This window comes from Coturnix japonica, chromosome 5 (assembly GCF_001577835.2).
Source record: "Coturnix japonica isolate 7356 chromosome 5, Coturnix japonica 2.1, whole genome shotgun sequence".
Lineage (NCBI taxonomy): Eukaryota > Metazoa > Chordata > Aves > Galliformes > Phasianidae > Coturnix > Coturnix japonica.
Window position 1 is genome coordinate 27,307,177 of NC_029520.1, and position 18,795 is coordinate 27,325,971.

General features: G+C 35.6%; 1 protein-coding gene across 27 annotated transcripts in view; it reads left to right on the forward strand.

Moving 5' to 3' along the window:
- Window positions 1-18,795, forward strand: part of GPHN (gephyrin) — a 242,589-nt gene that overhangs the window by 104,148 nt on the left and 119,646 nt on the right. For 2 of the 27 annotated variants that reach the window (XM_015864842.1, XM_015864846.1), the window contains exon 2: window positions 14,222-14,407. The exons of the other annotated variants lie outside the window; for them this stretch is intronic. In XM_015864842.1, coding sequence (XP_015720328.1) covers window positions 14,261-14,407 — 147 coding nt within the window. In that variant the 5' untranslated portion in view covers window positions 14,222-14,260. The remainder of the gene's footprint in view (window positions 1-14,221; window positions 14,408-18,795) is intronic. 27 annotated transcript variants of the gene reach the window in all.

The following is an 18,795-nucleotide window of genomic DNA, read 5'->3' on the forward strand; positions in this document are numbered from 1 at the left end:
CTGCAAAATTAATTGTCCTGGAAGCAGTATTCTTTACAAAGTAGCAAAAATACATTGGCTAATTTGAGCATTGCTTATTCACTGTAGTTGTATGTTCTGCCTAGAGGAGTGCTCTTCTAGGCCAAATAATGTAATGTACACAGGGGCTGGAAAGTGTCAGACAACACTGGTCTTGGAGAGCATCTTTGAATTGGAGAGTTAAAAAACAAACAAACAAACAAAAAACAACAACAAAACCACACAGTTACACTAAACATACATATTTACTTTAGATGACCAATGAATTCATGAGGTTTTAACTTTCCCACATGATCATACTAACGAAGTTATGAAGAAAGCTGATTCAGTGTTAGTGCCCACTGTGTCTCAGAGCAAGGATGGACTTCAATTAAACAGAAGTCATTTGAAATGATTACAAATAAAATCAGTCTGTCCAGAGGCATTATCTGAGATCTTCTGCTTTGTAGACCCTGTGCCATCACATACACTAGAATCTGTCTTTTGTGCTGATAGAAGTAGGTGATGAATCTTATGTGAGCTTTGTGTGCAGCCAGGAGACACCAGCCATGATGCCTCAAAGTATTTTCACATTTATCAGTGGGTGGAAAAAATAAGTCGGCAAGTGTCTTTTTGTTGTTCTGTGCTACGCTGGATGCTGGCTTGGAATCTGGACTTTCAGTGCCAGGCTTGGCTGAGGGACTGGAACTAATGTCCAGGCACGCTTTTATTCCAATGCAATATGAGTGTTTCCTTAGAGTACCTCTTCTATTGCAGCAAGGTCAGGCTTATTTCCTTGTTGTTGTTGTTTCCATTTACAAAGCTAGCAGACATTGTGGATATAAGCTTTGATTCTTGGATTGTTTCTTCTGCTCTGGTAGGTTTGAGACTTTTTGATCAAAGAAGGACATGACTGTTTTCCATGTCCAGCTATTTCTACCTCAAGTTTTTGTTCAGAAGGTGCTTAGAAAGCACTCAAGAGGCTTAATTTACAGAAATTAAATCTGTTTCTTTAAACCTCTGTGGAATATGGATATTCATGGCTTTCATAGATCTCTCAAATAAAAAAATCATATGTACAAAAGAAATGTAAAAGCAGAGATGATCGAGGTCTGTGTAAAAGTTCCTTTATTGTAGGAGAAAAGCTCTGCCCTTGTGGATGTTCCTGATATTTGACAGGATTTCTTTTGGGCTCATGGAGTTGTTGCCACTACCACTATTGCTGACATATTCTGGTTTTCCCCTTTATCTTACTGTACTGTCTGAGAGAGTTGCATGATGTAAACCAGCAAATGGGGGAAGTTAAGCATCCATTCCTTTTGGCATCTAGTGCTGAGGAGGATGATCAGCTCTTCATGTTATCTGGAAGACAGCAGATATTTAGGAATGGTCCAAATTTCTTTACACCTCATTAACTGAGCTCTGATTGCTGTTGTGACTAGAGTGTGTATCAAGCACTCTTCTGCTTTTCTGGCCTACTTCTCCCTAAGTTCTGGCCTAGGTCTCCCACTGCCTAGTTCTCTGGACTAAGTGGACTAAGTATACTCATTAACTTCCCACATGAAGATAGAGATTGCCGCTTGTTTTCCTACTGTCCTCATTTTGCATTTCACAGGCTCTCCTTAGAGACCTCATGGCTCCAGACATGAAGTTGAAATGCTGTGTCATCATTTTAGCAATATGACCGTTTACTTTCCAAAGCAAAACAGTTCTTTAGTTCTATAATGGGAGAAGTGTCTCTAGGATGTAAGAGAAAAAATAGCTGAAACTTAAACTACCAGGCAGATCAGAATACTGATGATATTTTGAGTCTTTCTGGTTAGTCAAAACTTATGCATTCTCAGTACTGTTGCCCTTAAGGGAAGAGGTGAATGTTCCTCAGGTGATTCATTGCTATGGTTCTGTTTGCCTATTGAAACTTCCTTAGAAATAAACATTGCAAATGAGAAGCAAACAGCAAGAGGTGATACTCTTGTTCACAGATCTCTTCTTGTTTTTCAGCAAGCTTAAATTAAAAAAGAAATCTTTGCTTTTCTCTGTGACCATAGTAACCAATTTTCTCTGCATTTCCTCCTGGCTTGCTTTCATTTTCAGTTTTTGCTATGTACATATCTCTGTATCACTCATCACCTGAAGCGTAGTTAGGCTTTGAGGCATTTTCTTGTTTGTTTGTTTTTGAGACACTTTGTTATTCCTCTCATAAGATCCAGTGTAGCGGACAATGCTTTCTGTAGCTTCCATTCTCACTGGAATGCCAATTCTTAAGTAGGTTCTCACATAGCCCGAATGAGAAGAGAAAACATGGATTAGCTTCATTAAACACCAGATTGCTTTTGGCAAGTAAAATAATCTTATATAAAAGCCCTTGTCATTTTCCACGTGGCCTGTTACATTAAGTTTTGTTTCATTATATTTGCCCTGTAAGAATGTGTTCTGGTAGCTCATTTTAGAGATTATCAAAGAAATGTAATGCTGTCCTATCACAGCTGGGGCTTGAACAAGTCTAAGGGAGATCTAAGGCATGATCTTTATTTTTTTGCAGTAAATTATTTTAGGATTGCCAAAAGAGATGTGCATTGGTAGTAAGTATGTATGTTCATATATGTGTGTACATATACACACACACTTATAGAAAAGGAGATCGGTTGTTTATTAAACTTTCATGTTCTACAGCACATGGTTTCATAATGGTTTAGTAGTGAATTATGGAAGTTATTAGATGCGGAGGAATTGAGGGTAATTGAAATATTCAATAAATAAATTATAAAACATCTAATGCAATTAAGCAGAATTCAGTGTTGTGATGTGTATAGGAGGTGTGAAAAATCCTAAATTTGCATATAAAACAGCAGGTGCTGGTTGGACTACTGCTGTCAAGGAATGCGGTCTGAGAATTGTGCTAGTGTGCTTACTGTTAGCTCCGTGTTCAGGAGCAATTGGAATAAAAAGTGAGTTACTAAGAAAGGAACAGATATCGGGACATTAAGACCTTATCTGTGAGCCTCTCCCACCATATACAATGGTGCGTGGAGGTCTGATCCCTTAGTCACAACAGTGACAGAATTGGAATAAAATGATTTAGCATCAAGGTGTAAGAATGATCTAATTTATAGCACTACTTGCATATGAAGAACGGATAAAGACAGTGAAACTGATATGTTAACAAGTGGCACAAGAAGTTGTTCCTTTCTAGACTTACGGCAAATTTTAAATAACCTCTCATGCTTGATTTATGCAAATTGTAAGACTGAAAGCAGATGTTCAAGCTTTGATTGTATGTATTCTACTGGTTGATAATTTACTTATTTTAAGGTAATAAAGAATTAAATTCTTAATAACAGGTTTTACCTAACATCGTTGAAGTTGTAACCTTATTTCATCATAACACAACAGTCATTTCTTCTTCAGAAACTGGTTCTGGGATTGCATTTTTTTTTATTTTTTTTTTTTAATAAAAGATATAGCTGATAGACTACAGATAATTCAGCTAAAATAGTGGAGCTTATTTTGCTTTCATATAATGTTGTCTGTCTGGATTGTTTTTTATGCTATGTTTTAATGACTTGATTGGAAACATATGTTAGGAAAACACTAAAGATGACATCTACCTCCCTGTGGTATGCAAACCTGCAGTCTATAATGAGAGAGTGAAGCTTAATATTTGCATATGTTTATACCTAATTAAACATCTCTGATCCTTAAAATTTTTGTGGTACCTTAATCCTATTTGCCATTATTTACCCTATCACATTTCTAATCCACTGACTATAACAGAGGAAGAAAAATTTCTTCTTGAAGATTTCAAAAAGGAATCAGGTAAAATTAACTATGGTATAAACCAGATGTGGTGAGCCATGTGGCTAGAGGCATTTTGCTCAGATGCTTTTATTGTCAGATGCAAAAGATGGATGTAGATGAGATTTCGTACAGATGAATCTTTATTTCAGAACATACATGAAATGTATGTAAAATGTATATAAAGTTTTAAATGAATTATCTGTGTTATTGAGTATACTAGATAAGTGTCTCATCTCACCTCAGACAGTCCAGAGCCTACTTATTTCATGTGCACCTGTAGTAGTGAAACATTTGTGAACATGCACCCCCAGTAGTTGTATATTTATTTATCTTTAATTTATACTCATCAGTTATTAAAGTTCTAATATTTTCTTCCTGCATGCCAGTGGATCATCTTGTATATCTCCTGGAGTGTGTGCAGCCCAGTTTGGATACCACTAACCTCAGTTTTTGAAATAATGTACTGGTTTTGGGAGCATCACAACAGTGTCAGTGGCTTACAGGCTGGTTCGGCCCGATTCTGTGACTAGTGGGGTGGAAGGATTTCGTGAAATCCACTTTTGTTTTACGTACATCAGATGTTCCAAGTCAAGTTAGTTTTTATACTGCCATTCTGGTCATAAGTTTCTGAAAATCACCCAGCATTCAGTATTGTGTGTGAGGTGTTTACAAAATTACAGGAAAAAATAAATGCAGAGGTGTTACTTGGGCACATTAGTACCTGTTTTATGGAACATTCTCTTGACGATAATGGGTTGAAAGGATCCAGATAAAATTTGCAGGCTGAAAGGAATGGAATCAGCTCCTAAAAGTACACAGGAGGGAATAAACAAAAAACAGCAACAACAATAAAACTTTTTCAAGAACATTCCACATTTCTTTTGCGAGATAAAAAGCTTTAATGTGTTGATAAATGTTGATAACCACCATATTTTATGATTGGCCAGTTAATGTTAGTCTGTGGCATGGTTTATCTTCATGGTGTATACTTATGGGAGCTAAGAAGTGATGTCACAGGGTGAGAAGCCTGGATAGAAGTGTAGGGAGCAGTTATTGCCTGAATTGTATGGGCCCATCTTGAGTGCAGCCATTAGTTGCCTAAGGAAGTGAGATCAGGCTGGTCAGTTATCTGAAATAATTATGGTTGGAACAAAAGTAGATTGCTAACAGAATGCTTTGATATTAGAATGCACTTGATGTAGCTTGCTGTGACTGAAGTCTGAATATTTGCTTTTTTGGAATATCTTTGATCACTGTGTGGAAATGTTTCCTAGCACATGCCTATCTAAGCAAGAAACATGATACGCTTCAAGTTAAACACTCATAGAAGGTTAAAGCTGGATGTTTCTCTTTTTCAGTATTTTTGTCCTTGAGCTTTTCATACATTCTTTTTCTGGATACCCTTGTAATAAAATAGCATTTTGATTTTATTTCCTGTGACAGCATTTCTGTACCTTTGAATTATCAGTAGGAGTTTCAGAAATGATGTGACTTCACTGTCCTTAGAGTAATATATAAAGAAGCAAATGCCACTGAGTCGAGTTCAGTAAAGGTGCAGTGGTTGCAGAGTTCTACTTTTTAAAATATTTTCACATAAAAAAAATATGCAAGGATTTCTAGGACTGTTCTGTCAGAAATGTTTGCATTCAATTTCAGATGCCTCATCATTGTGACAAACTTAGGTGGAGTGTTAAGATTGCAAAAGTAACATATATTTGCTTGTGACATTTCTGCACAGGCTGCCATTTCTGTTTCCTCTTGTTACTTATCATCTGCTTTGTTATTGTTGTTATGTTCTGTCAAAATAGCCTTGTATTTAAAGATTACAAGTATTTTAACAGTTTCAGTGTCCTGCTTTGTTAGTATGATGATAAAAACCACCCTACTGAATGCAAATAGTCTACTCGCCTGTGGAAATTGTACTGCTTAGTACTGTCATTTGAAAGGCTGCATCTGCATTCTTACCAGTGAAGTGGTCGTGGTGGTTGTATCTCATTTGAGAAAAGTGAGGATTACCTGATGTTTATCTGTCTTGAATATGAAGCTATGTGTCTGAGGATATCTTATAACAGCTTAACATCAAGATGTTTTAAAATTCTTATTCTTTTTTTGACAAAAATAGAAAACATTTCTTTATGTACTTGGGGCAAAGAACATCTTCTGTACCTTAATAAAAATTGATAGGGAATAAGTATTTGTAGAAAAAGGCAATATGTAAAAATAAAGGCGAGTGTCATTTGGGTCACTGAAGCTAATGCTGTAGTTTTACTGAGTACCCTTAGGCTGTAAAAGACAACAGACATTTGTCTTCAGGCTGATTTGAGGAAAGATGCTTAAGTTTAAAATGAGAACTGAAGAGAAGTGTTTCACATACAACAGCTTGCCCTCTGAGGGTGGTTAAATAGTAGAAAAGGAAAGCTGAAGGAAATATAATTGTCCTTATAACTATGAATTTTGGATATGGTTGAAACATGGAATAAATGAATGATCAGCTGTTTTCAATTTTTATCCCTTTTTATGATCTTAGTATACTATGAACATGTTCTGTCATCAACAGGTACAACCTAATTCATCAGAGTAAACAAACTGTGTCCTTGTTTTTCTCTGCATGCATAATATGTTTCACTTAAGTCACTTTACCTTCTAGGTTTCAAAATCAGGAATAAAATGCAGTGGCTCAAACATTATTTGTCAGGGAGTTTCATATAATCAAGGATGCAATGAAATTTCCTGACAAATAGTGTCTGGGTAGATGAACTTAAAGACAGCATAAAACAAATAGAAAGTAAAAGCAGCAAAACTAGTTAAAAATTGAAATTGCAGTATAAGCAATCTTTCTATTTTTCTATTGTCCCTTCTAGGAAAAGATAACTTAAAACAGTTCTCAGGTTGCCACTGATTCTCTTTAACACAAATCTCCATGAGATTCTGGTTTACCCCTCTCCTTTGTCTTTTATAACTGACAGGGAACTGAAAGTAACATCCAGAGTCTGCAAAAGAATTAAACATTTTTTTTAATCAAAGCTAAGACAGACACTGAAATCAATCCAAAGAAAAGAGATTACTGATGGAAAATTTTCTAGAAGTAGATTAGTGAGAAATTCAATTTCCCCACAAAAGTGTCATTCCCAGAAAGGATCGTAAAAGGCAGAAGTCTGCTTAATGTTAGCCTGCACTTGTTTCTTGTGCAAAATAGTATCATTACTGTAAATGTGGATGGCTGGATGGTATTTTGCTAGTTACAGCCTTCAATCCAATATATTTAAAAGAAATGGCAATCTGCTTGTCAGTGCATCACTTACATCATCATTAATTTTTTCTATAGATGTTCAAAGCCACAATATATCAAACTCAGACTTCCCAGTAGCCAAAGAATGAGATGGAAAAGCATGTGTTTTTATTAGTAAAGTTATGTAGAGTGTAATGCACTGCTAATTCCAGTGAAGTATATTTGCTGTAGCCAATGCTCTTAAGATAACATAGAGGTATTTTGAAATGAAGGTGACAGACCAAAAATGCATAGAATGTTTTTGGAGTTAAAAGTGAAAGCTGTAACAGCACCTAGAGAATTAATGGACTACTACATGATCTCTGGCATTTATGAGATAATAGCTACAGTGGCTTGAAAATTAGCTCCATATTTTAGATTCAATCAGTACTGGTGATTACAGCTGCAAAATTAGAAGTCCTAAATGGACAAAGTATCAAGTACTGCACCTAGATTCACAGGTGCAAGTTGAAATAACATTCCTTTGGAATTCTGAGTTTTCTGCTAGACTTGGTCCTAAGTCACATGTTTGTAACTCTTAAGATCCTCAATCTTTTTTAGTGTGTCCTAATATATGAGATATTAATAGGACTGTAGAGATAAGTCTTAAAAGACAGACATGACTTAATAATTTCAGGAAAAAAGCAAGGATTTCTCCTGCTATAAGAATCAGAAGCGCCAAGCAGTGAAATAACAAAGGGATTCAATGTGTCAGTTTTTTGTTCTGCAGTGTGTAGGGGAAGACAGAGAGAGAAAAAAAAAATGATACAGGCTTCTTTCTGGATCTCTCTAAAAAGGCCCAGCAACAAGTGGCTAATAAAATATTTGCTTTCACAAGTCAGGGTAGGAAATAAATTTTACATCCCTTCAGATGCTGTGAACCCTGTGTCTGTGCAGCACTGGATGAATCTCCAGATGGATTTCTCCATGGCAAAGCGCTCTGATTGCATCTGTGTGTAGACGTTCCTCCTTTTATAGGTCTTTTGAGCTACTGTCTTTCTTTCTTACAGGCAGATAACTGTGCATAAAGAATGTACTCTTTAGAAACTCTTGCCACATTGGTAGCAAGGCCAGGGTGATGATGTGACCTTCTGCACCCAGTGAGAGCTGCCTGCAGTCCTCTCTGGTAGTGTGAGCTGTTGAGCTTCCCTTCAGGCAGAGGATCTGGGCAGTGTGACCCAGCCCCGATTACAGTGCTGGACACAGCACAGCTCTCCGTCTGCCCGTGCAGATAACTGTTAGGTAGATTACTAACTCCATTGTCTTCTGTGGCCTCTGGATCAGGATTGCTGCAATATTAGAAAGGTTATAAATGGAAGATTGTTTGGCCCTTAATTTCAGAGGGCATTGCCCAGTTCTTGCTCACAGATACAATTTCTGGCATGCTTTTCTTTATATGCTAATTCCACCTACTCTGTTACTGAAAATACAGTCTGGATGACTCTTCTGACTGTAGGCTCTTCCTCAGTCTCAGCAGTAAAGTGGCAATTGTCTCTGCAATGGAAAGTAGTAGTCCAGAGATAGCATGCACTGCATGCATCATAATCCTCAAAGTAGAATGTGTGGGAGCTGATACAACTCTTTCAAAGGGGCAGTGTGATATTTTTACTTACTATTGAGATGATGCCTTTATTATAAACTGCACTGAACAGATGACTGCAATGTGACTGTAACATGTCCAGAAAGGGAAATTTTGCAATTAAAAAAATCACAAAAATTACTGACATTAATGTTTTCATGCTAGAGACCATATGTTAAAAATAGTGTGTGTGTAGTGCAGGTGGTGCACAGTGGGAAACAACTCAAGCTTCTTGTGCCACTTTAAAAATTTTTTTTAATATATAAATAACTCAATATTTTAAAGGTTACTGTTTGTGTCTTCTTGCATCTTTAAAATAACGAACAAGCACTTCCTAGTCCAGAGGGCTTTCCATGGTTTCACAGCTCTAGAAATGACTCATGCTTTAGCAGGGAGGGCTCTGTTCCTGTGAAGCAGCAGACATTTCATATGCATAAGCTCCACTTACTGTCTGATTCAAGTGCAGGGGTAACAATGGGAATGCACTTTTTCAGCTGGAACCTGCTGTACCTACAACTGCACTCCCCAAACATTTCTATAATTACTGAGTCTCCCTGCTTATCCATTTGGAAAGCTACTGGAAAAAAGAAAAAGGGGGAAAAAAAAAAAAGAACATAAATGTATTATCTCTGCTCTTTTCTGAGGGAAACAGGAGGAGAGAGGCATGAAATACCATTTATGAAAGTGTAATGAGTAATTGCAGCATCTGTATGTTAATTGTCATGCTTAAAAGAATGACATCATCTAGATAGTTATGAAGGTTTAATAAAAACATCAGATAATGTAAGTGAAAGAAATTTAAAATAACTTTGCAAAATGTTTTCTTAAATACTTCTCTCAAAACCATTGCTTATAGTGGGAAACGTCTGCTAAGATTAGCACAATAGAAGTCATTTGAGGTTTAGAACTCGAATGTAAGAAAAACATTTCATAAAAAGGATACTTCAGGGTTTGGTTTTTCATGTGCTAAGGAGTTAGACTTGGTAAATCATTAATTCCTCTTGAAGCAGACCCTGTAAGGGCTTCACTTGTCTTTTACTATTCCCTCAGTGCTGCAGCTTTTGCTTCTGGCACAGTTCTTGCTTTTGCAACTGGAGCATATGGTACAAATATATTCAGTGCCAGACCGTTTAATTAATTAAGCGATAGTTCATTTCAAGATTGACTGTTAAAAATACCTGTAAATATGAAATTCTTCGTGCAGGTGTTTCTCATTCTGAAATTGGTAGTGTTTATTTCAAAATTCAATCATGAAAGCAGTTTTTTTGGTTAGAACTGCCATGTTTGAATTTTGGGACTGTAAAGCATTTCTGAATGTAACAAGACTTTCTCTGCAGGAGTTAAGACTCAATGTGATCACTGTATTTGTGAAGTTTGTTCTTCCTGTAACAGAAAGTATTCTATTTTAGTCTTGTTCTGATAGTACAGATTAGTATTTCTTTTATGGCTCTTAAATTTCAGCAAGTGAAGTTTGGCATCTGTCCACCAAAATGAGAAATGGCATGTGATTCAGTTTAAAATTGTCCTTTCCAGTTCTTTACGTGTATTGATTTGAACTGTGTTCGTGTCCTATTTAACTTCTATGGTCGTGATAACTTTCTGAGACAAGATTTAGCTTGATTGCTTCCTTGAAGCAATTGCTCTATGAAGTTTCTTTTTACTCCATTTGCAGCAACCCTGCTATGTTAGGCATACATCTTACAAAGTTATACTCAGCCAAGTCACAAAGATATATTTCTTTATATATTTCATATTTGAATGTATTCGATGTATTCACGTAGATATTGTCATCTAACAAAATGTTGGCATATCTTTCTGTATAACACTAAATTATTTCCAGTAATTTAGGGCCTTAGAAACAATGGAAATTACAGTATACATAACTGTACAAATATACTGTAGGTTGCTTGACATTCTGCATGTTATTTTGCCTGAGAGATTTCCCATACCCATTAAGACATGTTTGAACAACCTTGGTTTCCTGGCAGATTTTAGCTTTAGTTATACCAGCTGCAGAAACAGTTGGAAGATGATTTTGAAATCTCTGTGGGATTTTGAATGTTTTTATTACCACCTGACTCCAAGTAATTTTGTTGTTAATATGTATCAAAAAGAAATTAACATCTTTTAAAAATGTTCCATAAGAGAAATGACCAGAAAGTTTCAGCTCTTAGGGGGAAAAATGTAATTCTAGTGTGAATTGCTCCGCATCGATTTTCTCCTGACTGTAATAATCAGCTGAAATCTTTGATTGCAGTGGGATCAGCTAGTGCTGAGACGCTTCTGCAAGCTGCAATGGAAGTAGAAGATAGCTCATCATGCTCCATAGTAATAGTTTTCACCTCATATCATGGGTAATAGCTATAATCCTTTGAGTTTAAAAGAGACATTTTGCATACCCTAAGTCCTGAAAAAGTCTTCCCTTTGAGAGAATGGTCTTTTTGTTCAGAAATAAATGCTGAAAGGTTGTCTTAATACTTTGTAGACTTTGGATTCTAACACTCTGGATTTCAGGAATGAACAATATCCTAATCAGCAAGGTAGCCTATTACTAGTTCATTCTGTTAGTCTTCTATTATTTGCTCACAGAAGAAGAATTTTTCTGTAATAGTCACTGTTAGTTATTTTTCATTGCCTTCAGCAGCAGTCATCAAGTTGTTTGAACCATTGATGAATCTGAACTGATTTTTATCCTTTCCATGTTCAGTTTAAGAATCATTTTCATGATATCCAAGATGACTTCTAATCAACAGATAATGGAGAAGAACAGACAGCCTGAGTTTTAGAGTACTTCAGTCCTCTTTCCTCTTACATACTCCTTTTTCTTTCTTGTTGATCTATCCCTACTGAAGTAATTTGTCATTGCAAAGTGTTCTTACCTTCTGTGTATCTGGAGAAACAAAGAGCACTGCTTAGTTTGGAAAGAAGTGGTTTTCTTCTAGATGTTTTCATGTTCTTGGGAATCTACATCTGGCATTGGTCTTTACACCTGGAAAATAATTTACTGTCTAAAAATCGTTCTCTGTAACTTTTCCCTTATTTGTTTGTGGCAATAGTTTCTCTAGGGAAAAATATCTTTGTATACTCACCTGTAGTGACCCGGTCTGTACAAGGATCCTTTCTCAATCAAATTGCAGGTCTCTATGCGAATGTGTTTTTATTTTACGTTACTCTGGAAAGATGAACACAGATAATTCCCATCTAATTTAAATCAAGGAAATAGATTTTATTGTTTCTCTACTAAGCTTCATCATGGCAAAAGAACACTTCAATGAATTGATCTGCACAGTTTCAGGATGATGATAAATTGTAGTAAGTTTGTATCTCAACTAAATTTCTTGATATGTATGAAGCAGTAAGAATTACATGAAAGTGATTTAGTTTAATGGTTGGTTTAAAAAGGGGCTCTAATTTAAGTGCAAAAGCTTTAAAAATGATAAGGACATGCAAATTGTAATCAAAGCTATGAATTTCATAAAGTCCAAGGTTTTTAATTATTGCAAATTCTAGGATTTCCTTAGAAGCATGGATGTTGATTATGGGGACATCTTCTATTTTTCTGCAGGAAAGAGTTTAAGTTGAAGTAAAATGCTAAAAAGATGTTTTGGTTTCTGAAATGAAGTCAATTAATTTACAGAATCAAAAGGAAAATTTGTGCCGGAACATGAAGATTACAAATGGCTCACAGGCTTGGCTGTTTGTGTGGATTTTACCACTCATTTAAATGAGCTAATCATGCATCTTTGAGGTGAAAAATCAAGTGGTCTGTGCCATGCTTCAAATCATGACTATGTTTGAAATGAAACTCAAATATGGCATACTCAAGTTAGGACAAATAATTTTATGTATTTTAATACAATGGCTAAACACAGTCCTGCGAGCAGCAAAAAATAAATAATAATTTTTAAAAAAATAGGCAGCCTTGCTTTCCACTTTGATAAAGGAATTTGAGAGGAGGTTTCAAGACTGAAAAAAACAACATGAATTTTTGGTATAATTGCAACTTAGTTTTAAGTTAACACAAATACATTGCCTGCAAATTTTCAAATGTAGTGTGTAGATTTGTGATCAGATCTTAAACTCAAGAATTTAATATTCTCTCTTTACAAGGCGTTTATAAGCCCGATCTTACCACAGAAAAATGTTCCTCACTTCACAATCCCATCTTTTCATGTCATCACTTTCTGGCGTTACGTGTTTGTAATGAAGTAGGGGAAAAGTGAAATTTCATCAAAAATATCTGACAGACACCTTGAGAACTCACTGAGAATTGCAACTACTTCCATTAAACCAGACTGATGCATTTGTTTCACAAAAGAAGGTCAAATATTCCTCTGGTTGTTTTTCTTGCTCTCTTTTTAAAATGCTTTAATAAAAATATATATATTTTTTAAAGTTCTGTTACTATATATGTTACTATACTATATTATATTTTTTATGTGCAACCCAAGACAATTCCTCTTTACTCAGTGTGGCCCAGGCAAGCTAAAAGGTGAGACACACGTTGTCTAGACATATATGCTCTAGAGGAAAAGTATATAGTATATTGTCTGTGTGATATGTTTGTTGCTTCTTTGATCTTGGATATTTTGGATTGTTTATTCTATGTAGCTCTTTTGACTTCTTGTTGAAATTTGCTGAGGCTACTTGGTTGCTCTCAGTGGTTGAACACATTCTCTTTCTCATACCTCATAACCTTGAGTGTCCTAAAAGAATTGATCTTTACATATTGGACTATTTATGATACAGTACTCTTGGAAAAGCACTGTATTATATGGTTCCTTCTCCTCTGTTAAGCTCTTAAATTCTTATTCCTTCTGCTTCTGTCTGTGAAAGTGGTGCATCCTGTTACTCAGCCATCTGCTGGAGAAGACAGATCCTTGTGGCTGCCATTTTACTAATTCCATACCTACGTAAGGTATTTTCTTCAGTCATCCAAAATTCTTTCTTGAAGTGGTAGCAGGGTTCCAAGAGCAGCCAGGCAATGAGTCCTCCAATACTTATTCCTGGGTCTTATGCTTCTTGAATTTTATGTTTCACGTTCTTGATTTCATTAGGACCCAATTGTTTTTCTTCACACAGGTCTAAGTCTTTTACTTTGCTTGCTTGCTTGCTGTGCTGTGGGAATGTCCAGAAGTTCACCTTGCTTCACACAGCAGTTGTTCAGATGGTTATCTGGCTGTGTGTGGACTTGTGACTTGGAGTTCCCTATGTGGCCAAAGCAAATTCCTTGAGAACCCTGAGGAAACTTAGTATCTGTGTTGCATGGTATTAGCATTTTTGCCATGAAGCCACCTGGAATTCCATCTTTGCTTCCCTCTAGCAGTGTGTTAGTATGATAGAATATAGGGCTGTCTCAGCCTTTGGTGAAGCGGTGCTGCAGTTGTTTGTGTGGGGCCTCAGGACTTGTGCTGGGCAGTGAAAGACAGGTAACTGCTGAGCGTACATCATTGCTGGAATGTACATGCAGACTCAAAGAAGAAAGGTTACTAGTCAGTAACTGATGTTCTTTGAGAGGTATGGTCTGCATGTACATTCGTCTCCTACCTGCCTTTCCCCTCTTTCTGGATCTCTTTCAGGTTTGATTGTGCATTTAAGAGGATCTGAAGTGGTGGCGGATGCACTCTGCCCTATATTTCATGCACCAAGCAGGACGAGGGGAGGCGCTAGAACGCACCTCCCAGGACACTTCAAGGCAGGCCACAAGCTCGCCCACTCTTAGAGTATATATATGGACTAAATATCTCAAAGTACATCAGCTATTGGTAGGTAAATTTTCTTTACTGTATTTTCACAGGTGAACTGGTAGATCTTTTTTAAAAAAACAAATTCATTCATTAACTCTGTGGATTATATGCGTGAATAACAGACACATGGGAGTGTTTATACCAGAAACTGCATTAGGTACATTGAGGGAGCTTCCTTTCTCTGCGATGTCTTTATCCTCAAATGCAAACTTCATAAAAGATCTTGAATAGTTTTGATTTGCCATTTACATTGAGAGCTGCAAAAAAAAAAAAAAAAAAAAAAAAAGCAAAGTTTGGAATTTTATTTAAAAAGTAAAAGGAAACAATATCTTGAATAATTGTGGCTAGATGTGTGAAGTCAAATGGAAGATTGTACTTATTACTGTTAGAAAATGGAGCTAGGAACTGAAACGGGTTTCATAAGAATTATATTTTACAATTGTATTGTTGATAGAACTTCATATTTACAGAAAAAAAAAAGATCCCATTTAAACACTTTTCCACAGCTGGGTCCCCCCTGTTAATTACAGAACCCTTCTAGAGGTTTTTCAATCCAGTTCACTTACTGCCCATTAAGCAGAACAAATAGATGCAGGAAATAACTTGGCTTAAGCTAGGGATGCAGATTATCTCTGCTTATAAATATGCACATGCAAGGTCTGAGTGCTTTTTTCCATTACAATTGACTGTGAAGTGCAGCTATCTGTGTGGAGGGTTGTTGGAGAATATGACTCTTACATGTTTGTACTTGGAGTTCTCTGAGATATTTTGCCTTTGTCTACAATGACCCACATGCTTTACTGATTCCTTACATTTGAAGCATTTAGTAGTTTTGGCAGCTCAAAGATGTTTACAGTTATCTTTCTGTAGCTTTGCCATTTCTGTGTTTTGAGAAAGATTAAGAAATAGGTTATCAAGTCTTGGTTACAATCAGCAAAGATTGGTGAGTCTTCAAGTTTGTGGTGCGTGAAACCACCATGATCTTGTACTTGTGCTCTATAGGATATTATTTACTTGTCTTTAACAGCAGCTTGCCTTTTCACATTCTGGGGAGAAAATCAGAAGTAAACAGTCTTAAATAATCTTAAATAAATATTAATATATGCATAGGGAAAGAAAGTATAGAAAAAGGCGTCTTGTTCTGCACAATGAATGGGAGGCTTATGACTCCAAAGCCAACCATTTGTAATCTTATAATAACACATCTTAGGGAGAAAATTTTTGATTTTAATCTCTCCTGGTTCGTGTGAGCAGTTTTGAATTTATTTCATTGCTATATGCTTTTTCCCTTTTCTTTTTATTCCAATTGCTATATTAGCTTGTTATAGGAATAATCTGATAGTGAAGAGTAATATTGGCAAGGAGGCATTTTTTTTAAATTTAATTTTTGAGTGGTTTCAAATAAAGTCTTAAAGACAGTTGACTGTTTATAAATTCATTAATATTTATTTTAGTTAATAAACATTTTAGAGGAAGAGATTTACACCTAACAAAAATGAAGTGCATTTAACTTATTGCTTTTGCTAGTAAATTTTTATTATGTAGAGATGGTCATGTGTGTATACATGCTCACCTGAATGTATATATCTGCCAAATTCACAGTAGGCATGAAAGTTGCTTCAAAAACTGGATATGTTTGCAAAATATCTAGTTCTGACTCTTCTGACACCTCTAAGTCCCACCCCTTCATCGTGACATCTGAGAAAAACCATTACACTGGAGTTGTCAGGTCTTTTCCAGTGAGCACTTCCAGAGTTCAATATCCACTCTAGGAGAATTCCAGTGGTACCAACCAACCCTCCAGTGGAGGCAGATATTCTTACAGAAAGAAGCTGGTAGTTCTTGTATGGCACTGCGTACATAAACTGATGTTTGTATCTGATCTACACCCTCTTCTAGATTTTAATTCAGTCTGTTAAAGCATACCAACAAATCACAGTTTTTCTTGTTTGCAGAATGACTGATACTTAACTGTAATTAGTCTGAATTAAGAATTTCACCTTTCTGAGAGCAAATCACAAAACAGAAGTGCAGTTTTTCAATGTCTCATGCTTGATTCAATCTTGCATGTGACCTATAATGTCTTTACCATTCTCCACTGAAATAGTTTGAAATTTGTTTTCCTGATCTCAGTCCTCAAAAAGTGTTGTCACGCCCAATGCTGGTGGTTTAATGGGCAAACACTTCAGTGTTTGCACGTCTCTTTGGTTTACTTTCACATTTGGTGTACTCTGTTGAACATTGCACTTCAGTCCCTTCTTTTTTTTCTCTCATTTTAGGAATAATTATAAGGAACAGTAGCTTTTAAAAATGGTTACATTACAAGCTTCATAGCTATGCTGAACCTTGAAGTTTTTGATAGCTGCAATTTATTTCATAATGAAAAATGCCCACAATTAAATTTCCATTTTAAAGAAGTAAACCTTTGATAGAGTACATTTTTATGACTTCTTTTTCTTTTAGCTTTTCATTTCAGTAGAATAGTTGTACTTTTACTACTTTCTGGCTAATGTTAGCTTACTATTTAGAAAGCAATACTCAACAAAAAATAGACTGTGATGCTGAAAACTGCAAATGTTTTCAAAAGACTACAATGGTCAGCAAAATATTAAAAGATCAAAAGCTCTGTTTATTATAGACATTGAAATGTGTACTTTGGTGTTACCCAAGTCCTTTGACTGCAATTATTATACTGTAAAAACAGTCCTATTTATGTTACTTTATGCCTTTATTGATGGGGGAAGAAAGGGTGGGGAGGTTCCAGAAATGTGTAGTGTATTTTAGTATTTCATTTTCTGGCATTCTTAAACCATTTTATGATTGATTATTTGCAAAGCTGTTGCTCCGCACATAGGAGTATCTTCATACATGTATGTTTCGGTGAAACTTTCATGAAATAAGTGAGAAGTCATAAGCATAAAAAATAGAATCTTCACAAGAAAAAGGGTTTAAGAAAACCAAAAAACTTAATTCCAAGAGTAACTTGACATTTTTAAGGCTCTCTTAATCTTTATTCTTCTGCTTTGAATTTGTTTGTTTTGTTGTGAATTTCTGATTCACGAACAATGAAATATGTTTTCTTAGGATATCAGTGTTGAGCTGGAGTCTGAAGCAGTTACAGCCACAGAACCAAGCAGAATTTCTTGTAAGATTCTAATGTGCCAATTTCTGAGTTCCTCAAACTCAGTGGTCAGATTCGCATCCAATTTTCTTACCAAATTTGCCACTGTGCAGGGTGGTAAATTCTTCTCTGTATTGATTTATTTTTCCATATTCTTACTCAAGATTTCTTCATTAGGATTATGTCATATCATTATAAAAGAAAATTAAGTTGATATTCACTGTGTCGTTTTGTACAACTCTATTTTTTGACCTGGATTCCTAAGGAGAGTAATCACCACTTTAAGAACATGCTGTAAATAACTTATGTGTTTAAGAACATTTATTTGAAAGTTTTATATATTTTTTGCTTGTATTTTCAAGCATACTTTCCGTAGAGTTCATCCTAGTAAACAGGATTCATTTGTGAAGAAAGAAGTTATGTAATTTTACAAAGCTAGTGGGTTTCAGAAGGTCTGTGTTGGAGAAATACAGAATTTTCATGTAGGGCCTTTATAGTCCCTATTTATTTATTCTGTTCATTTATTTGTATGTACTAAGGAGTGGTATTTTAATGGATATTGAAAAAACATCCACTTTCTAACCATTCTGTTGAGAATTCTGTAAGTAGGGTTCTTAGGTATTGTGGAGGGTTCCATCAGATATAATGAAAAGGAAACAGTTACTATAAATATAGCAAATACTTAATAAAATTTTGTGAATAGCTGTTGAAAGACCATATGATGTATATTCAAATCTCTTATCTAATTCTGAGCAAGGCTGGTTGGTTCTGTGAAAGATATGCTTGAGTCCTTTAAAAATGTTTTAAGCACAGAAGGTTTTCACCAAGATTCCGTGACTCGCCCAATGTACAGTAACTCAGTTTAGTGACAGTTCTGTGTTTTGGACATTGAGATGCTTTGCTGAAGAATATATGTCTGAAAGTCACGTAGCTATTACTTGACTGAAATGACTCATAACATTAGCTAACATGTGGTACAATAGGATTGTATCATGTGGCCTTGGATTTTGGATTAAGAACATCTTAATGCACTAATTGCTGTAAAATAATTTTATTTGTATAGCATCGATCAAGCCAAGTATCAGATCAGTGATCTGGAGGAATTCTGATTTGAAAATACAGTAAATTGGTGTCTATGAAAAGCAAATGGCATATATGGCTGGACTGCTAGCAGCAAGGAAATGAACACAAGTAGCCTTTTTCCCTTGGTAAATAATTACATGCAAGATAATGAAACAAATTATATGCTCAGTTTATGTGAAATGTCAGTATAATGATTTCTGTA